The sequence below is a fragment of the Perca fluviatilis genome, chromosome 4, assembly GCF_010015445.1.
Source record: "Perca fluviatilis chromosome 4, GENO_Pfluv_1.0, whole genome shotgun sequence".
Classification (NCBI taxonomy): domain Eukaryota; kingdom Metazoa; phylum Chordata; class Actinopteri; order Perciformes; family Percidae; genus Perca; species Perca fluviatilis.
Window position 1 is genome coordinate 42,007,308 of NC_053115.1, and position 22,044 is coordinate 42,029,351.

The following is a 22,044-nucleotide window of genomic DNA, read 5'->3' on the forward strand; positions in this document are numbered from 1 at the left end:
ACAAGTCATCAACAACTCATGAGTCATCGACAACTCATGAATCACCAACAACTCACGAGTCATCGAGGGCTCGTGAGTTCTCGAGTGAATCCCATGGTCTGCGAGCTTCCGGCTCTGAGTCTGCGGGTCGGGACTGTCTCTCTGCTCACTCAGGCACTTGAGTTGACTTGTGGAGTTGCTGTTTACTACGAAATTGTAAGTTATAAAGCTTTTTGCAACTAAGATGGCTAGGACTAGTAGAAGCTAATGTTGCAAGAGGTTTTTGTGTGCCGCTGTTATCATTTTAGATTGAATTGTAGTAGGACTCAACTGAACCGGGTTAATGATGCTAGAGACTCGTGATTCGTGAGTCAATTTAAAGACTTGGGTTAAAGATCCGAGTGAATCACGACTCGAACAGGTCTACTATGTTGCCTAGTAATGAACTTACGGTGGCCGAGACTGTTTAACACAGGGGCAAACGATACGTGCTGGTGGCAGGAAACTTCACTCCTTTTGTCTGTAACTCGTCCATAATGTACAACATTAGCAAGACAACGTAGCGGGACAACTTTGCCTTCTCAGCGTGAGAAATACAAGGTCTGGCGTGTGAGCATGTGAACTGCTTGAAATGCGCGTCTCACTGTCAATGCGTGAGGCTTGAGAACCCTGATACTAACTGCCTGACAACATTCAAACTGCTGTTGAACGTGAACACAACTGTTGCATAAGCACGATGCACATTATCAGTCTTCATATCCAGTAATGAAGCAGACCTTTGGAATGAGACACACCTCTGTGTTAGAGGTGAAGCAACAGCATTTCGCAGAAAATATGTGACGGAGCTCCACCCCTCACCTGACACAAATTTGCGTTTCCTAGGATGGCTAAGGCATGTCCCGCCCTACTCTGCCTTACTCTGCCTTTGACTGGCTTACCCTTACCCTAACCTTAACCAATCTCACTCTTCATGTTAAAACCTAACCAATCCAACCAATTAAGGCAACGAATAATTGACAATTCGAGGCAGAGTAGGGCGGGTCATGCCTTCACTATCCTAGGAAACCCGAGACAAACCAGGAAACAGTTTATTTTTGGTCCTCACTACAGAGAGACGCACAAACTGAAAACAGACGATCAGATTCAGCTTCAGACCAAACTAACAACTTCCTCTGAGTGAGTTCAGTTACAGGAGAGAAAAGTGGAAAACTACAACCCTGCTGCTTCAACCTGCTGACACTCCACACACTGAAGATGAGTTTGACTAAAAACACGACTCAAAGTGAAAGTAAATTTCAGTGAAGTTAGTAGAGGAGGGAGGGGAGCCATGACTCACGGTACTTTCTGTCTGCTGTGTTTTCAGCTTCACTCAGAGACCAAATGGCTTCCAGATCAGAGGAGGATCTCTGCTGTCCAGTCTGTCATGATGTCTTTAGAGATCCTGTTGTTCTGTCATGTAGCCACAGCTTCTGTAAAGACTGTCTGCAGAGCTGGTGGACAAAGAAACCAACACAGGAGTGTCCAGTTTGTAAGAAAAGATCTTTGTATGAACCACCTTGTAACCTGGTGTTGAAGAACCTGTGTGAGGCCTTCTTACTGGAGAGAGATCAGAGAGCTTCAGAGGCTCTCTGCAGTCTGCACTCTGAGAAACTCAAACTCTTTTGTCTGGACCATCAGCAGCCAGTGTGTGTCGTCTGTCTGCATTCAGAAACACACTCCAACCACAGAATCAGACCTATCGATGAAGCTGCACGACAACACAAGAAGGAACTTCAGGAAACTCTGGAGCCCTTAAAGGAGAAGTTAAAGCTTTTTGAACAAGTTAAAGTGAAGTTTGATCAGACAGCAGAAAACATGAAGGTCCAGGCCCGACGCACAGAGACGAAGATTAAGGATCAGTTTAAGAAGCTTCACCAGTTTCTAAAAGAGGAAGAGGAGGCCAGGTTGGCTGCACTTAGGAGGGAAGAAGAGCAGAAGAGTCAGAGGATGAAGGAGAAGATGAAGGCTCTGAGCAGAGAGATAGCAGCTCTTTCAGACACAGTCAGAGCCACAGAGGAGCAGCTGAGAGCTGAAGACGTCTCATTCCTGATCAACTACAAGGCTGCAGTGGAAAGAGTCCAGCAGCGCCCCCTGCTGGATGATCCACAGCTGCTCTCAGGAGCTCTGATAGACGAGGCCAAACACCTGGGCAACCTGAGCTTCAACATCTGGAACAAGATGAAGGACATGGTCTCCTACACTCCGGTGATTCTGGACCCAAACACTGCTCAACCCAACCTCATCCTGTCTGAAGATCTGACCAGTGTGAGGCGAGTAAAGAGACAGCAGCTTCCTCATAATCCAGAGAGGTTTGATAGATACCGCTCTGTCCTGGGCTCTGAGGGCTTTAACTCAGGGACTCACAGCTGGGATGTCGAGGTTGGAGACAGTGCATTCTGGTCACTCGGTGTGTTAGCAGAGTCTGTCCAGAGGAAGGGAAACATAGAGTCTGGATTATGGAGAATATTGTTCTCTGAAGATGAATATGTAGCACGGTCCCCACCAGATCCAGACACTGTTCTCGTAGTGCAGAAGAAGGTCCAGAGGATCAGAGTGACTTTGGACTGGAACAGAGGAAAGCTGTTGTTCTCGGATCTTGATGCTAACACACACATACACACCTTCAAACACACTTTCACTGAGAGGATGTTTCCATATATTGGCACTGATGATAAAGTGAAGATATCACCAGTAAAGGTTTGTGTGACAGTGGAACAAAGCAGTTACAGGGTTTTCCCTAGGTTCTAAGAGCACCTTTTTGCAACTGACGTCATACGCTTCTTTAAATACGAGTGATGTCATCACAATTTCTTTGTATAAAACTTAGTGGCTGTCGGTTGCAGCGAAAGAGAGGTCCTATTAAACTCATTAAATCACTAAAGGAAAACTTTGTTAACGTTACTGCTAGCATACTACTCACCGACAAACACCCTCTCTTTTTTCCTCTCTCTCTCAACTGCACACTCGCTAATGTGTGGGCTGCAGCTGCTGCTGTGTACACAACATACATGGTGTGTATGGGTGTGTGGATGTGACACCCATCCCACGTATTGGCTGATCATCCAGATGCTCCCCACATTGTTTTTAAATTCATAATACACCTAGGTTGTGCGCCCAAGCTATATTATGGCAGGGAAAACCGTGAGTTAGTTATAAAGAGGATGATTATATTAATGATGTTTATTTCTTAAAGCGAAGTTGCTGAATTTAATGTCTTAATCTGAACCTGTCATCCTAATGTCTCATTAATACAAAGATATGTTTAATTTTCTTTCACTTACTGATTTTGTTTCATTTTTGTTGTTTTCTTTGACAGTCTGCTTTTTCACATCACATTCATTTATCTGACACGTTTACAATACTGTACAACCCAACAATTGCAAGAATCTTGCATAAATATTATCTTCATCAAATATGCTGAACTGCTTCAAGAGCTGCATTCAAAGGAAATAACAGATTAAGGCTATGTTCAGACTTGGAGTCTTTTTTGACTAGAGTGCTTTTACAGTAAAAAACCCCCCAAAAAACTAGCAGCGTTCCAAAAAGCAGCCGAGAGGGTCTTTTGTTGCTATAACAACAGCTACTGCTACAGTATCCTAGCTAGAGCACTATGTGGAGCGGTGCTAACGTTAGATAAAACAAAGCGGTGGAGCGAGGTAGAGAAAGAACAGAGAGAGAGAGAGAGCGGTGCTAACATTCGATAAAACAAAGCGGTGGAGTGAGCTAGAGAAAGAACAGAGAGAGAGAGAGAGAGAGAGAGAGAGAGAGAGCAGTGCTACGTTTGATAAAACAAAGCGGTGGAGCGAGCTAGAAAAAGAACAGAGAGCGAGGGAGAGAGATATAGCAGTGCTAAAATTAGATAACAAAGAGGTGGAGCGAGCAAGAGAAACAACAGAGAGAGAGAGAGAGAGAGAGAGAGAGAGGTGCTAACGGTAGATTAAACAAAGCGATGGAGCGAGCTAGAGAAAGAACAGAGAGAGAGAGAGGTGCTAACATTTGATAAAACAAAGCGGTGGAGCGAGCTAGAGAGAGAACAGAGAGAGAGAGTGGTATTAACGTTAGATAAAACAAAGCGAGTTTCCTAAAGAGGGAGTACCCAGTCACATCATAAGTCGCTGTGCTCCGACTCGATTTTTTCTTGTTGTTATGGAAACGACAGGTCTGGCTACTCCGCTTGTCATTGGTCGGCTGTCAAAAAACCGCTGGACGTAGCGTGTTCTTTCAGAAAAGTTGAATTTTTTTCAACTTCAAAAACACTCCACGCTGCAGAAAAGAAGTCAGTGGTGGTGTTTTAAAAATACACTCAGGACTTTTTTGAAAACGCGGTTTACGCCGTAGGATTATAATGTAAAACAGACGCTGGCAGCTTAAAAAAGACGCCAAGCTTGAACATAGCCTCCGAGTTTTTTTCATATGAAAAATAATTTGACCCAGTTTCTGATCTTTTCGTTTGTTTAGCCTTTTTCTTTTTTATCAATACTGTTTTCATTTTAAATTGTTCAGGTTTTATTATTTTGACTTGTGTGTGCAGAGCCATGACAACCAGCAAACACTTTGTAGAAGCTAATTTGATCCCAAAATATCAATAACTACACGTTTGAGCAGCCAATCATTGTTCAGATCCAACAAACTCTATTTTAAATCATAGTCCAGATTCTGGTTACATTAAATGTTTAAAATATGAAAACGTGTTTTACATTTTCCAAAATATATAAACAATAATATATTCGATGTAATAAAGAAAAGAGGATTCTGTAAAAGTGTTTAATTCAGTTGAATATTGCTGTGATTTATTGATGTGCTTCATGATCTCGTGCACCAACTGGTACTAAACTGGTACTGGTACAACAGATTAATGTTGAATCTTGACTGAATTTCATTTTTTTTTAATCAGTTTTGTCTCATTACTTTTCAAGATTTAAAATTAAAATGCACAATTAATTTTCATTATTATATTTTCTCTCCTTTCAAGTTTTTATTAAACACTTTTGAAAATTCCAAACCTGTCATTATACCACACTGAACATGAGGCCTAACAATCATGTTGACTGCATCACTGCAAAGCTTTATTTACAAAACCTTTTGTTGACACCATTAAGTGTCACACCTTAAAGTACAAACTACCTCTCTCCAACAATATTCCATGTTCAACTTTTTTTCCCTTGATGTCTCATGGTCCTCCATATCCAGAATATTCCTGGGATTTTACTAAATTAAACCAACTGCCTCACAACATTCAAACTGCTGTTGAACATGAACACAACTGTTGCATAAGCACGCTGCACACTATCAGTCTTCATATCCAGTAATGAAACAGACCTTTGGAATGAGACACACCTCTGTGTTAGAGGTGAAGCAACAGCATTTTGCAGAAAAGTTGTGACAGAGCTCCACTCCTCACCTTACCCAAATGTGCATTTCCTAGGATGGCTAAGGCATGTCCCGCCCTACTCTGCCCTACTCTGCCTTTGATTGGCTTACCCTTACTCTAACCTTAAACAATCTCACTCTTCATGTTAAAACCTAACCAATCCAACCAATTAAGGCAAAGAATAATAAACAATCAGAGGAAGAGTAGGGCTGGTCGTACCTTCACTATCCTAGGAAACCCAAGACAAACCAGGAAACAGTTCGTTTTTGGTCCTCCCTACAGAGAGACACACAAACTGAAAACAGACGATCAGAAAACTACAACCCTGCTTGCTTCAACCTGCTGACACCACACACTGAAGGTGAGTTTGACTATAAACAAGACTCAAAGTGAATTTCAGTGAAGTTAGTAGAGGAGGGAGGGGAGCCATGACTCACGGTACTTTCTGTCTGCTGTGTTTTCAACTTCACTCAGAGACCAAATGGCTTCCAGATCAGAGGAGGATCTCTGCTGTCCGATCTGTCACGATGTCTTTAGAGATCCTGTTGTTCTGTCATGTAGCCACAGCTTCTGTAAAGACTGTCTGCAGAGCTGGTGGACAGAGAAACCAACACAGGAGTGTCCAGTGTGTACGAGAAGATCTTCAAGGGATCAACCACCTGTTAGTCTGGTGTTGAAGAACCTGTGTGAGGCCTTCTTACTGGAGAGAGATCAGAGAGCTTCAGAGGCTCTCTGCAGTCTGCACTCTGAGAAACTCAAACTCTTCTGTCTGGACCATCAGCAGCCAGTGTGTCTCATCTGTCTGCATTCAGAAACACACTCCAACCACAGAATCAGACCCATCGATGAAGCTGCACGACAACACAGGAAGGAACTTCAGGAAACTCTGGAGCCCTTAAAGGAGAAGTTAAAGGTTTTTGAACAAGTTAAAGGGAAGTTTGATCAGACAGCAGAACACATGAAGGTCCAGGCCCGACGCACAGAGACGCAGATGAAGGAGCAGTTTAAGAAGCTTCGCCAGTTTCTAGAAGAGGAAGAGGAGGCCAGGTTGGCTGCACTGAGGGAGGAAGAAGAGCAGAAGACTCAGAGGATGAAGGAGAAGATGGAGGCTCTGAGCAGAGAGATAGCAGCACTTTCAGACACAGTCAGAACCACAGAGGAGCAGCTGAGAGCTGAAGACGTCTCATTCCTGATCAACTACAAGGCTGCAGTGGAAAGAGTCCAGCAGCACCCCCTGCTGGATGATACACAGCTGCTCTCAGGAGCTCTGATAGACGAGGCCAAACATCTGGGCAACCTGAGCTTCAACATCTGGAACAAGATGAAGGACATGGTCTCCTACACTCCTGTGATTCTGGATCCAAACACTGCTCATCCTTATCTCATCCTGGCTGAAGATCTGACCAGTGTGAGACAAGGAGAGAGAAAGGACCTTCCTGAAAATCCAGAGAGGTTTGATAAATGCTGGTTTGTCCTGGGCTCTGAGGGCTTTAACTCAGGGAGTCACAGCTGGGATGTCGAGGTTGGAGACAGTAAACGCTGGTCACTGGGTGTGTTAGCAAAATCTGTCCAGAGGAAGGGAGACATAGAGTCTGGATTATGGAGAATAAAGTTATATGAAGGTAAATACTTAGCATCTTCACTACCAGCTCCACCCACTGTTCTCGTAGTGCAGAAGAAGCTCCAGAGGATCCGAGTGACTCTGGACTGGAACAGAGGAAAGCTGTCGTTCTCTGATGCTGATACTGACACACACATACACACCTTCACACACACTTTCACTGAGAAGACGTTGCCATATATTGGCAGTCCTTATAAATTGAAGATATTACCACTGAAGGTGTGTGTGACAGTGTAGCAGAGCAGTTAAGAGATTTAGGGAGTTTTCACACCTGTAGTTCGGTTGCTTTGGTCCGAATCATTTGGTGAGTTGGTAAACTTGGAGCGATTTGCCCTCGGTCGATTTGGTTTGGTTTGGTTTGACACCTGGAAAAATCCAAGCGTACCAAAATGCGTCATTACAAATCAGGCAAGAACGTCCAGCCCTCTTATTGGTCGGATATTTCTGGGGGCGGGAGCAAGAAAGTAAATACAGGAAGAAGGTCCTGTGTTCTGGTCTAGTGGTCAGACCAGCTCATTTCATTAAAATTACCAGACATTGTTTCACAAGAGACGTTACTACATCTGCTCTGGTCACCGAGACTTCGCTCTGCTGGCGTCTGTCTCCAATTTTAGCGGCAGCTGGTTTGACCACAGAGATACGAGTGACGGACGCCAAGCTTGACCGCAGTCTATTTCTGTGAGAGAAACACTGCAAGCTGCTACAGTTTGCTGCTCTGCTGCATCGCAGATTGCTAAGCACACCTGACTACATGAGACACTAGCTCAGACTAGAGGAGTGTATAGTTGGTGTGGTTCGAGTACGGATCACGTTCTCACCATAAACGAACCGCTCCAGAGTTTGATTGAAAGTGCATCGAGACCCCCTCTTCAAGCAGGTCTCGGTGCGCTTGTTTGGTTCGCTTTTGGTGCACACCAGAGTTCGATTGCCGCATTCTCACCTGCCCAAACGAACTGCACTAGCGGGGCAAACAAACTCTAGTTCGATTCAACCAAACTAAAGGCTGTCGGTGTGAAAACGCCCAAAGTGGACGATTAGGACAGCAAAGCTGCGTGGACCCTATTGTTTTTACCAGTATATTTCTTCTTTTTCCTAAGAAATTCATGTTCCCATGCACGAAAACTCACCAAACTTTGCACACAAGTCCGGTTATATACCAAATCAGTCTTGTTTGTGTGCTAATAGCCCAGATAGTGGCGCTAAAGCAGCCATCTAAAATTCAAAATTTTATAAGTTCATCACATAAACCGTACATGCTAAAATGACTATAGCCCCAGTCCATCTCTACTTTTTTCAAAAACTGCAAAACTTCCTAAACCTATCTCCTCCCACATTTTTGTCCTCCCACACCTGTCTTCCACAGGTTTACAATTCAGATTTTTTATATATATTAAAAATTGAGCTTACATTGCATGCAAACATTTAACTGCATGCAGTATTGTAAACAAATACTGCAATTTCTTCCAAAATTCTGAGGTCTCTGTAGATTTAGTGTTCAAAATTTCAGAAATTTAACTCATTTTATCTTTTTTTATGTTTTATTATCTCTATGTTGTCTTAACCAACACAAATTCTCAGGATTTTCTAGTGAGAAATGATTTTTTGACTGTAGTTTAAAATTCTGCAGTTTCATGCAGTACTACCCCTTGTCTACTAAATGCCCTGAAGTCAGTTTTGTCATCACTCAGATAATAGCTCCCTGAGATCAGCACCTGCCTAAGGCATCAGAGGTTCAGAATTCGAGCCCCTGGTGTTGCAAGATGTTCAAACTATATCTAATCAGGCATTGTGCTTTGGACCCCTTCCCAGCATGTTTTACATGTGTCTCAGCATCAACACATCTGTCTGAAATGATCAGTTCATGAGTTTGTGTCCTAGCTTAACATGCCACTGTGTACTCTACATTGTGCATTGCAGATTAGAGACATAGGTTTCTTCTAGTTCAACAAGGTTGATACTGGTCTTTAGAGCAAGAGGCTCAGTGTTTCAATCCCTTACACACCACTCACCAACCCTCACTTAAACAGTAGGCCTGTTCCTTGGGCATAATCAACGTGATTAGCAGGAATTTTTGGCACTTCTGCTGACAGAACTCTCATGTATTTGACATTTTTCTCCTCTTCCTCTTCTTTATTCACCGTGTTTTTCTTTTCATCCTTAAAATGCTCGGCCCGGACCATCACTGCGGAGTAGCTATAATTTTACATTACATTCATCTAGCTGACACTTTAATCAAAGCAATTTACAATACAACTCAAATGTTGCAAGAATCCTGCATAAATATCTGCATCAAATATGCTGAACTGCTTCAAGTGCTGCAGTCAAAGGCATTAAGAGATAAACAGAGTTTTGTTTTCATATGTCAAATTATTTCACTTAGGGCCCTATCTTGCACCCAGCGCAATTGCCTTTGTACACCGACGCATGTATCATTCCTATTTTGCACCCGACGCACAGCAGACTTTTCCCTCCACAGACTCAGGTCTGTAAATTAGGGAATGAACTTGCGCTCCCGGGGGCAGTTCAGCAAATAAAGGAGGTGTGTTCCGGCGCAAACGTTCCCTAGTGCTATTTTGCAGTTTCCAAAAACAATTCCACCACAGACCAGGAAAAACTTGGTCTAAAGTCAGTGGCGCATGCTTGGCCGTAATGTAGAGCATACACTTTGCTTCTCTCATCTACACAGACCCAGCAGTTCCCATTTTTGCAAACCATACATAAATTCATGACCTTGTTTTACACAACATTTCCATGAATCATGGATGTGTTGATGACATAAACAAGGAAATATTAGAGGACTTAAGGAGATGTGATGTTGAACTGCATATGCCAATGCTACTTAACCCAAATGCCCCAGCAGCAGCATGGGAGAAGAGAGACAGAAGAGCTGCATCGTCTATAGTGAGGTAATCTCGGTCTAATGTTAAGGTGTGGACACACACACGCCGAAAATCGGCCGTTGGACAGTCTGGCGAGGTCAGTGACTCGAATGTCTTCGGTGTGTCCCGTGCCGTCGTCAGTATGGGGGGCTGTCGGCGTTCATTTTGGCCGACCTGACATGTTCAGTTGGGGGCAGGGCAGTCGGGACTCACCCGGAAGTGGCGAGCGGAATGAGCATGACTAGAGTCTCTCAAAATCTGATGAAAATCTTTTAAACTGACCTTTGTTGAGCTGAAATGAAGACAGATTCAGCAACTGCACGGCCTATTTCTCGCTTAAAATGTTTTCAGAAACATGTTTCAGTGAACTATTTTAGTACAATATGAGATTGTATTCTGAACGGCCACCATGACAGTCTGGTTTTGAATTTCCGGAGAAAACAAACCCATGTGACGCATTCGTCCAATCAGCTGCCGGTTTTCATTTCTTGGGCAACATTACAGAGTAGCGCCGCCTGCTGCTATGGAGACGTATTATGTTTCTCAAGTCGGTGTCGCCTCAGTGTGTTCCGAGGCAGTTTTTTGGACCTCGGGGATGCAACTGATCATCTCGACTGGCTTTTCTGTCAACGGTCGGCCATCGGCTTAGTGTGTCAGCACCTTTAGACTGCATTGCAAAAATATCAACCATGCATTCTTACCCTCGTGATTCAGTGAGAGTGAGCCCAAAACATCGGAAAGTATGTTTGTGTGACATTTCTTTATTTACATTTTGTCAAAAAGAAAAATCAATAGCAAACGTCGGTCTCCTTGGCTGTGAACCGCTCCTGGCGTGCGCCCATGGATGTATTAATCCGCCATTATAATAGCAATCCGCCATGGAACAAGTGTGCCTGCTTTTAAAGGGAATGTTAGATAACGCTCTAATTGGTTTATTGCACGTTACACCCAAACCACACCTATGAGTAATGTAGCTACTTCAGACCAACCCATTTTAGATTTGCATCGGGTGCAAGAGTCATTTATCCCACCGGTATAATAGCAACAGTGCCTGAGATCCACCCACAAAGCTACTTGCGTTTGGCGTTTGATACTTAAAATAGGGCCCTAAGTTTCTCATCTTCTCGTTTGTTCAGCTTTTTTCTTTTTTATTGATACTGTTTTTTATTTGAAATTGTTGTTCATGTTTAATTAGTTTGACCTGTGTGTGTGGAGCCATGAAGACAGAAAACACTTTGTAGAAGCTCATTTGAGCCACAAAAAAATTAATAAATTTATCAAAAACTGCATGTTCGACTAGCCAATAATTCTTCAGATTATAGTTACATTTAAATCATGTTTAACTACATTAAATGCCTTTTAAATTCTCCAAAATATCTGAAAATTTTTCTATTTGATGTAATAAAGAAAAGATGATTCTTTCTGTAAAAGTGTTTTCATTCAGTTTCTATCAGTTGAATTCAGCTGTTAATCATTTAATCAGAGGAGGAGTTGTTCTATTTAGAGTGGACATGTCAGTTTTAAGGTGGACATCTTAGTTTGGGTTCAGACTTTATGTAATGTTGGTGATTTAAGAACTGAATATGTCTTTGCTGTTTCTCATGTGAGCAGAAGTATGTCACTAAAACTGAATTTGAATAATTCATATTTGAAATTGTTATTAGTTTTGAACTGAAATCTAATAAACCTGAAACAGAATGTCAGAGGAATAGTTGTTAGGTGGACGTCTCAGTTTGGGTTCAGACTATGTAATGTTGTTGATTTAAATAACATTAATGCTAAATGTACATCTATTCCAGTTTTTCATAAACAAAATAAAATATTGCCTTTTCTTAGTCTGCTTTGCGCTTCGCGCCTTAGAGCTGGGCGATATGGAGAAAATCGAATATCACGATATTTCTGACCACATACTGTACATTGATATTGCCGAAATAATTGAAGAGCTGACTTTTGGTGCTTTCACAAAACATTTACACAAAGTGATTTTAGATAAATAATCATCAATAATGTGGATATAATGCTGCTTAACAGCTAGTAAGTCTGGTAAATTCAGAAAATGACATTACTTTACTGTAATGCAACCTTTAAAACCAGGAAAAGACAACACTTATATCACGATATTACGATATCCAAAATTTAAGACAATATCTAGTCTCATGTATCGATGTCGATATAATATCGATATATATTGCCCACCCTAATGCGTCTACTCCAACCTTGTTTAAATTTTGGAGTGTCAAAATGAGGACCCAGCGTGACCAAAGCATTTTCTTCTGCAGCCGCACAACATGTTTGGAGAGAGGTAGGCTACTGTAATATGCTATGTAATGATGTGATCGGAATCTAAATTTATATTAATTAATGTAGCTATATTAAGGCGCCTTACGGCCCAAAGCCGCAGTGCACTTTCGCTACAGGTCCGTCTCTCTGTCTCTCCACTGTCTCACTGACTGACTGAGGTCAGTGTGTTCGTTGTTAATCAGTGAAACTATCCACACCAGAGAGTAGCGCGATACTGGTGCACACCACGGAGATCCACTCTACAAACTGTCTTCTATATATATATGTATACACATATATATATATACATATATTCAGTGAAACACAAGAAGAGGATGTTAATGATCGTGTGAATCAAGCTCATAATTCATTACGCCGACAATGTCATGGCAGCGGAGTCTGTGAAAGTTTCTTTAAAAAGCCCAATAATAATTGTGATAGTGTTTATAAATTAGTTGAAATAATGAGTGATTAATGTGGGTGGAGGATGAAGAACAAGCACTACATATTTATTTTTTAGTGTCACTGCAAAAAAAATCATCAATCATCTGTTTCTTGATGAAAAGTGACTGCAGGGTTGACAGAGGTTTTACGACCCTGTCCATCAAGGGAGAAAGTAATTCCCCCAACTGATAGGGGTATCTGGAACATACGAAACATTTGCCAAAATAGCAACCTTTTCTAACATACTGGTGGTTCTGTGGTGTTGGCGCTTCAAATCTGATGCCTGCAGTGCGTCATAGAAGCATCAGTTAAAGCGTAACTCTCGCCAAAATGCAACCTAGGGTCTTCTAGGTGATGCCGTAAGTCAACTTTCGTTTAAATAAATTAGCATTCTATGTTTATGATTGTAATCTCTATTTTTAAAACACTAAGAAGGCTAGACACAACATGAGACTTTGCTCCAAGTATCACCAGGGCCTCTACACATGAACTCCAGCATTGAGAACAGGAAAAACCAACAGCTATAGTGAGTTGTTAAAACCTTTCTTTTTAGTAAACTCTGTGTGCACAAACAATGTTCTCAAGGCTGAGTTCATGTGTAGAGGCCCTGGTGATACTTGGAGCAAAGTCTCATGTTGTGTGGAGCCTTCTTAGTGTTTTAAAAATAGTGATTTTGATGCGATCATAGTAGTGCCCCTAGCACTCCCATTCAAAAGGCCATTTGACCAAAAAACGAGTAATTATGCTTTTAAACAAAAGATTGACTCTGGTACATTCACAAAAAGATACTAGATTGCATTTTGGTGAGAGTTACGCTTTAAGGCGAGTCAAATGAAGGAACGTCAATTATCGCTTTCAGTGCGTTTGGTCCTTTGCGGTCAAACACCTCCACAGGGTTCCTGTACCTTTGGTGAATGGTGATGCATTCACTCATTTAAAACAACACCGCCTAGCGTAAAGTCTGAAAAAGTGTTATAGTTGGCGTGACGATCCATTTTGCCAAAATATCAGAAAAATTCCAAATGACACATTACATTGCCATGAAAGTGAAATGTTGTTGGAAGGCATCAGTATGTGCAGAGCCAGTCTGTCCAGTCCCGTTTCTGAGCAGGTGGTTGAACATATTGCATATAGATCCCTAAAGGGGTATTTCAGCAAAATACCACAAGGGAGATTTATTATGCACATCTGGTAGATTTATACTGCACATAATCTCACAGATGCCCTAAAACTGTTTATGGACTTGCAGAAATTCATTTAGTATTAGGGCTATTGGAATCTATGTATGAAGTAAAAATACAGTTTTTATTCCTTTAAAAAAAACAAAAAACATTATTGTAGCAGTAAAAACAGCTGAGCAATTAAACATTACCAGCTGCGAGTGTGACTCAGTTTAGGTTTCCTGCTGTCCCACGCAGCGAGGACAGAGATTAAAATAGCACAAAGACTGCAAGACGAACAGAGGCATAAAAGGTAAAAAGTAAGGAAATCATTCTTCATAAGCTTTGTGAGGGCTGTGCAAACAAACAAAGTGTTTAAAAGAATATAGCATTTGGCAGAAAACTGCATACATTAAATGTATGACTGAGATAAGAGTTTGGTTGTTGTTATGCAATATGGGTTTATATTCCACATTTTAGTATTTGTTAAATTTTTAAAAGCAGGTATAGAGACAAACAATTGGCACTACAGTATGCAACTAAAGGCACACGCTAACAAAATGCCTGTAGCTAGCTAAAACATGAGATTTAAGCATGTCAAAGGATTATTTTAGCAACCTTTGTCTACCAGAGGACAAGCTACCTGTTCTTAAGCTAACTTTTGCCATGTGTTAGCAAACTAAGGAAACACAATACTAGCTTTCTAAATGTATCCACATTGGTAACAAAATGCTTTAGCTTTAACTTACAGAAATATAGTTAGCCTCAAACTGACCTTTGGATGTTTGACTAACAAAATACTTGCTGCAAAATGTAACGTCAGACATTAGCTTAGTGTCTTCCCATACTTCTGCTGATTCCTCACATCCGTTTCTACTTTTGTCTTCATAAAAGGTCAATTTTTAAATTCGGCATCTTTTAAAAACTTCGTTAAAGGTTCTTTACATTACATAGTGCGCCAAACTCTGCATAACGAGGCAGGTTGGGGTAGTGGGTGGATTAAAAGACTTTTCAGTCAGGAAATTCTTTCAACTTTACGGAACAGAGCTACTTCACGTTCTGCCACACGATGTAACATGATGTAACGTAGGTAAGTTCTGTTACTAAACGTTACCAGACTGTGACCATTTCACAGTGTTACCGTGTTAACTGTGTCCGTTATGTTTAGATATGAATATGGAAGATGCGTCTATGGGTCGTTTTACAGGGTACACGGTATCTAAGCAGATTCATGGACGTTTATTCAAATGATTGCACCTTCACATTAGACTTGAGTTATGACTCGGAGAAGGAGTACAAATGTTGACGCAACTTGTGGCAGACTTGCTTTACTGCGCAGCCTCCAACTGAGAGAGACAACGTAAATGTGATGTGAGCAACCTGTCTGAAAGTGTGAAGTCTTCTGGTAGCTGTGCCAAGAGAAATCTCAATCATTCCCAATCTTACAGAGACGGAGAGCGTAGGTATATGTAAGGAGATAACATAGCACAGGCTAATTATTGCTAACTAAAATGCTAGTTAACATTAGTAATTAAACCTTAACAGCTCATGTAAGTCGAAACTGCCTGCAAGCTTATCCTGTACTATACTGTAATTCCTCTACTATGTGACACAATCACCTATTTTTACAAAAACGTCTGCTACGGAGCCATAACGTGAGATACAAGGTAATGGAGCCTTTTATACATTGTCGTGTTTCTTTAGAAATAAACAATGGACAAATAGTCTTTAAACGCTTCAGATGTAAAGTTATTCACTGTCAAGTGACGTCAAAATGAATGGGAGTCAATGGAATGCTAAAGGGAGGTGATCGCTTTGTAGCATCCAAATGGCGCCATAGGAGGTTCGAGTTCTGAAGCAAAGCTTACCCCCTTGATCTGAACAGGGAGTGGTGGATTTTTGCAAATCGCACTACAGGCTGTAGGTGGTGCTAGAGGAGCCAGATATTTTTTTTTAATTACCTGCTTCATGTAGTTCTACTTGAACATAGAGTCAGTTTCAGCAAATATGACAGAAATTTAGTTTTATAAGGCTTACCTACTGCACCTTTAAGATCTACTAGCCATGTTGGCTGGTGATTAAAAAAAGTTGATTTAACCCTCTGAGGTCTAAGGGCATTTTCACAAATCTTCTTAAGGTATTTGCATATAACATTCATATCAAAATGTTCAGAACAAACTCAGCTTTCCGTATAGTGACGCCTAAATGTTTTGTAGAGCAATGTGTAAAGAGATAATTTGGCACTAAAGTTGAAACGTTAATGTTGGCTTTTTGAAATTCCCCAAGTTTCTTCTGAAGACAAACCTAAATTTATGATGTATAGTACGAATTGTTTCGGTGCTTGAAATGAGTTTACCAAAGTCTTTAGGTTCACAAAGTAGTGTTAATATATGATAAAAATAGTAGATAAATGTCTGAAATGAAATATTGATATATATATCGCTTTTTGAGTAGTGCACACACACACACACACACACACACACACACACACACACACACACACACACACACACACACACACACACACACACACACACACACACACACACACACACACACACACACACTCACTCACTCACTCACTCACTCAGTAAGGTTAAATCAGTTTTGTCAAACATCGCTTGGATGCGCCGGTGAGTCTTTCGTCTAGGCCTTGGTTATATCACTCCATAAACAAAAAAAATTAAGCAAGACAATCAAGTTTTCACTTTTATTGACATTTCATTGATAACAGAACATGGTGTTGTTGGTATATAATTGGCGTGGGATAGTAAAACCAAACCAAACATAGCAACAAAAAAAAATCCCAAATGTGCTCCAGTTATGTTAGCATTTTAAATAAACTTTCTCTCAATAGAAATAAATCTGGAATAATCTTCTCAAGTCATAAACGTAAACATGCTTATGCAACATAAGCATTATCATAAAAATGGTTGAACATTATGTGCAAATGATGATCATCTTAAATAAGAGAAATAAAAATACAAAACTTTTCAAAAACCTTTGTTCGTCTTCATATTTACATGAGCTGATATTCGCTGTCCGACCCGAGAGAACTACGTTACAACTCTATAAAAAAATCCTCAAACAAAACGATGCATCAGTAAAGTGAGTCAAGGTCCAATTTTTTTCCATTTTGATTTTATAATCAACCCATTTAATCAAAAAACCCAAAACTGAACAGAAATCCGAAGGTATTTACAGACAACGTTGCTTTTTCTTAATAAGAAAAAACTAACTAATCTCTTTTAAAGCTATATCTGATAAAATCTCCCTAGAAGTAATAGTTGTGATACATCTTATACCTTCAAAAACTCTGCTCCGACTACCTTTGATATGTTTTTTATTCACCTACGTTAAAGAAAACTTTAGAAACTAAAGGCAACAACAGGCAAGTTAAAGGAAGACTTAGCAACGTGAAGCCACAATCCAAACTCGCAGCAACGTTTGCCAGAGATGATGGGTTTCTTCTGGGTCACTAAAAGTTAAAAAACCATTTCTGTAAGAATATGAGTTTAAACTCAGTGGATGGACCCGAAGAAGCAGTTTCATCTGAGTGAGCGCTAAATGGGAAACTATTTACTGTCCATCTTCACTAGAATATATTAATAATTATAATATTTTCACACTTATATATCTGTTCATTTTTTTAGGAAACTAAATTAAAAAAGTGTTACCCAGATGTCCGCAGCGACTTTTCCACAAATGTTTCTATAACTGAAGGACAAATCCGCATCATGGAATACTTTTCTGAATTTATGGTAATGCAGAGAGGGAGCGTGCCTATGTTCCTACAGCCCTATGTTCCCACATTTCTAAAAATGTTTTCAAAATTAGGCCCTATGTTCCCACATTTACTTTTTTATAAATTTGTATCAGATTTATCCCCCTAACCCTAAAAAATGTTGTGAGAGGATGGGGCTTAAATTGAAAGGAAATGTAGGAACACAAGACCTAATTTTGAAAATGTTCTAGAAATTTGGGAACATAGGGCTGTGGGAACATAGGGCCTAATTTTAAGAAAAATCTTAGAAATCTGGGAACATAGGGCCTAATTTTAAGAAAAATCCTAGAAATGTGGGAACATAGGGCTGTGGGACCATTGGGCTGTGGGAACATAGGGCTATACATAAGGTACCATCTTTGGCAAGTGTTACCCCAGTTTGTAAGTGGCGATATCAGATAACTAAGTCTACCTTTAAAGGCAACTCACTGTTGTCAAAAGCCACCAGAACATCACCAGACCCGGGACAAAATGAGCTTCTCTTCGGAGGAAAATTGTGAAGCTAAACTCGAGTGAAACTCTAACTTCTCTTTCTTATAGTTGTTTTTCCTGCCCTTGAAGAACGCACCATAAATTGTGTAAACAACAGACTGCATATACAGATGGACAACGTGTCTCCACTTCCTCCCGCTGTACAAAAGTGAAGCCAAACTCTGTAACTGACCGTCATCGTGTAATTTTCGAGCCAGACTCTGCGCAGTACTGATCAGGGCGGTGGAGCCGCGTATCAAAGTCCCGCCCACACACCCGCCCCGACCCGTTGTGGACGCCAACGCGGACAAATCCAACGACACCAATGTAATTAAAGAATGGGTTTCAGTGTCAGTTTTGTCCCAGGTCTGCGTACAATAACCGTACAAGAGGCAAATGTTCAGAGGATCCTTTGCCCTCTTCTCACATGTACAGAATAAATACGTTCCAAACAGAAGACACTTGGACAGACAGCGTCCAGCACATGACTTAAAAAATCTCAATGTACATATATTTTGTCTTTACGTGTGTTCGATTAGTAATATGAATAAGCGATACTACATCACTACGGTATGTTTTTCTCCAACCCTTCTTCCATTTCCACAAACAGACATCTGCTGTAATACACTGGACTCTTGTAAACAGCTTTTCTTCTGTAAATCTCAGTAAATATATACAGTTTCAGACTTCTCTCCCAGAGGGTTAAAGGCGGGTGGTGTCTCTTTTCAGAAAACATGATTTAAATGTGTCTTAGTAAAGATTTTTTTCAGGTAACACATGATGTAAAAAAATATCTACCTGTTCACCAACCCCGGCAAAAGTCAACACATTTCCCTCTCTCGTTAATTTCTGCAAGTCAAGCTAAAACCTCCACAAAGTCTCATTAAAATAGGGCTGGACATCGCCAATGATTTCCCAAATTGATATCACTCCGATTTGCAAGGACCTGATTCGATTACATTTCCAATTTGGTCAAGGGCATAACTTTAGGTTCATCATTGGGGGGGAGAAAGTGACAAAAAACATCCCAAAGAATTGTAGAAAAAACATTCAAAAAAAGCGTGGAAAACTGGAGAAAAAAAAAAATCAAAAAGAGACAAACATTTTGAAAAAAGCACGGGAAAATTTGGGGAAAAAAAACTCAAAAAAGGCGAAACAAACGCCAAAAAACAAGTCTAAAAACAAACCTCAAAAAAAGCAACACAAACATTGAAAAAGCCCCAAAAAATCCCCCAAAAAGGATTATTGTTGGGCTTTCAGTAAATTTCAGTTACAATTCCAATTTTGATCGATATAAAAGGGATTCTGAGAGAACTTACACAAGAAATAATAAGCCCTCGATATATTTTAGAATGCATCCATGTGCAGTTTCCTACTATTGCGTTATTAGTTAAGATAAGTTCGGCTCAGACCTGAACCCAAGGGCGTAACTTTGGATTCATCAACTAACTATCTAGGAAGGTCGCGGGACATGTCTGCATGGATTGAGAAAAGAGACTAAAACATCCCAAAAAAATTGCGACAAAAAAACAAAGAAGCAACAAAAAAGTAGGAAAAAAACCCTCCAGAATGGCGACAAAAATGTCAAGCAAAACTGACAAAAAAAACTTAGAAAAATGCAACAAAAAATTGGAAAATGCAACAAAAACTTATGAAAAAGCCTAGAATGGATTATTGGGTGGGGGTTGTTACGCCTATGAATTCGATCATCATTTAGGGACATTTCAGTTACAATTATGATCTATATATAAAAGAATAAGAGAACTTATAAATTGAACAAGGAAAAATAAGCCCTCAATATATGTTAGAATGCAACAGGTAATGGTTTCCAAAAAGTTAGTTTAAAGTACTTTTTACTCATATACCCATGGTGAAAAGGCACATATTAAAAGATCCATTTTGGATTTTATTAATCGATATCAGATCCCTCGAACATAGATCGATTTCAATTGGGAAAATCTATTCTTTTAACCCAGCCCTAATTCAAAAAGAAGCGCTGTAACCTGATGAGGATGATGTGAGAACAGGAGTCATTCGTTGTCAAAGCAACATTGCGAGCATAAAACGGTAAAAAGAAGAAGAGAATAAATCAAGCAACAAACCGGAAAAAGTTGCCGGCTTTAACACCCCCAAGAATAGGGTTGGGCATCCTTTGGAATTTAACAATTCTGACTCTTTCTTTCGATTCCGGTTTCTTATCGATTCTTTTTCAACGTAAAATAAAGCCACACTATAGAGCCAACACATTCTCACTCCCATCGCGTAAAATACAGACGCTTGGTCAGGTGCCTTTGGCGTTGTTGACGATAAAAGTCTCCTTTAGAGTCATATCTAAACGCGCTGGGTCGGGACTATTGGCTTCTCTTTTGACGCAGTTAGGTTAAGGAAAAGGTTGTGGGCGGGCTTATGTTTCCATGCCACGCGGGGAGAACGGGACGGTTGGGTTTAGGAAAAGAAGAACGGGGTCCCCTGTGTGAAAGTCCTGTGTTGTTTGACCCATCCACCCCCCCAACCAACTTCCCTACGCAGATTTTCGGCCTTTCATACTACTCGCTACTGTGATTGCTCCCCGGTTCGTTCTGAAGGGCGTTTTTTTCGTCTTATCTGACGCTGACAGCCACTGCCCAAACGTCCATAATTTCAGAGTTCAGAGTGAGGGTTGTTAGAGCGCCGCTAACTCTTCTCCATGGCTGCAACACAACAAGCGCCTGGCCGCCACGGAAACCTAAACTTGCGCGTATTAAATTTGGAACCGATAATCGGATTTGAAACCAAATTCCCAAACGATTCCAATGAAGAAATGATTCCACTGGAATCGTACATTTTTGGAAACGATTCCAAGTAGGACTCGGTTCCTCGATGCCCAATCCTACCCAGAGAAGCGCTGTAGAAATCAGCATGAGAAGTGCTCTTCTCTCCCTCAACATCCACCGCTGAAGTGCAGTGGAGCAAGGCACTTAATCCCTGATTGCATCAGTGCAACGACTCAGTGGCTTTGCAACGTATGAGGAGATGAACGGTGGTTTAATCTGCCTGTAAAACTGACGGTAAGTACCTGATAGTAGTCGTAATGTTGTACTCAAGTTATTTTCTACCCTTCTTCCATTTGTACATGTGATGTAGAACTTTTACAGATTGCTCCTGCGGTGTTGTGTACATTGTGTTGTATGTATTGTAGTTACAGGAAATATTTTGCAGTCTTTGCAGGCACGTGCACACATAGACACCAAAGGGGGCTTGAGCACCTACCCCTTTTTCTAGGGAGACTTGGTTAAATAAATGAATTTATATATTCCTGTTTGACCACAGCTTTCCTCGTTTCCAAACACAGTGTATTTATTGAATAAAAAAAAAATCTAAATATCCAGTCGGGAGATTAGCCTTTGTTGAGTTCCGATTAAAATAAATTGGTAAGGAAGTCAGAGTTTGTTAAAAAAGATTTTTTTTTTGAAATATATGATTATAAGAAGTGCCCTTTTTTTTCACTTGAGCCCCTTGCCTCCGAAAATGGCTGTGCACGTCCCTGTGTCTTTGCATTGTCCTTTTGTTTATTTCTATGTTGCCTGTATGTGTGTTTTTTTTATCTTGCACTCCTTACTGCAAATGAAGTTTCCCATTTGGGATAATAAAGTCACTGAACTGACCTGTCATTTAAGAACAATCACGATGGCGAGAGTGAGTGAAATGAATAAGGAGATGTTATTATTACATGTGTGGAAGTAGGATGGAAACCCCCCTGCGTTAGCTCCATGAGGGAGAAGACACCGAGGGAAAGCTACAACTCTCCCGTCTCATCATCTCTCGTGTTAAACCACACGGCAACAAACCTGCGATGCTTCCCCAACAGCCTGGAGCTCTGCCGTGTTTACATCCTATTACATCCGCACCGGCGTCCAGCTGAGACACCGCACAGCCGAGAACCGCCTTAACAAGTACGAGGGTCGCGTTCCATCTGCCTCTCTCTCCGCCTTTCTCGTCTAAGAAGTGCACGAAAAGCAGAAATATTTTTCATCAAT

At 40.8% G+C, this 22,044-nt stretch overlaps 2 protein-coding genes across 2 annotated transcripts; both read left to right on the forward strand.

Moving 5' to 3' along the window:
• Positions 1-1,144: 1,144 nt before the first annotated feature.
• LOC120556738 (nuclear factor 7, ovary-like) lies at positions 1,145-5,025 on the forward strand. The gene is made up of 2 exons (XM_039796452.1): positions 1,145-1,233; positions 1,343-5,025. The coding sequence occupies exon 2, from the start codon at positions 1,360-1,362 to the stop codon at positions 2,764-2,766; it is 1,407 nt and encodes a 468-aa protein (XP_039652386.1). The 5' UTR covers positions 1,145-1,233; positions 1,343-1,359; the 3' UTR covers positions 2,767-5,025.
• Positions 5,026-5,640: 615 nt separating this feature from the next.
• LOC120556744 (nuclear factor 7, ovary-like) lies at positions 5,641-7,247 on the forward strand. The gene is made up of 2 exons (XM_039796458.1): positions 5,641-5,750; positions 5,864-7,247. The coding sequence occupies exon 2, from the start codon at positions 5,871-5,873 to the stop codon at positions 7,245-7,247; it is 1,377 nt and encodes a 458-aa protein (XP_039652392.1). The 5' UTR covers positions 5,641-5,750; positions 5,864-5,870.
• The last annotated feature ends 14,797 nt before the right edge of the window (positions 7,248-22,044 follow it).

Coding starts and splice junctions, on each gene's coding strand:
- LOC120556738 (XM_039796452.1), top strand. CDS start 1,360: ATGGCTTCCAGATCAGAGGAGGATCTCTGCTGTCCAGTCTGTCATGAT.
- LOC120556744 (XM_039796458.1), top strand. CDS start 5,871: ATGGCTTCCAGATCAGAGGAGGATCTCTGCTGTCCGATCTGTCACGAT.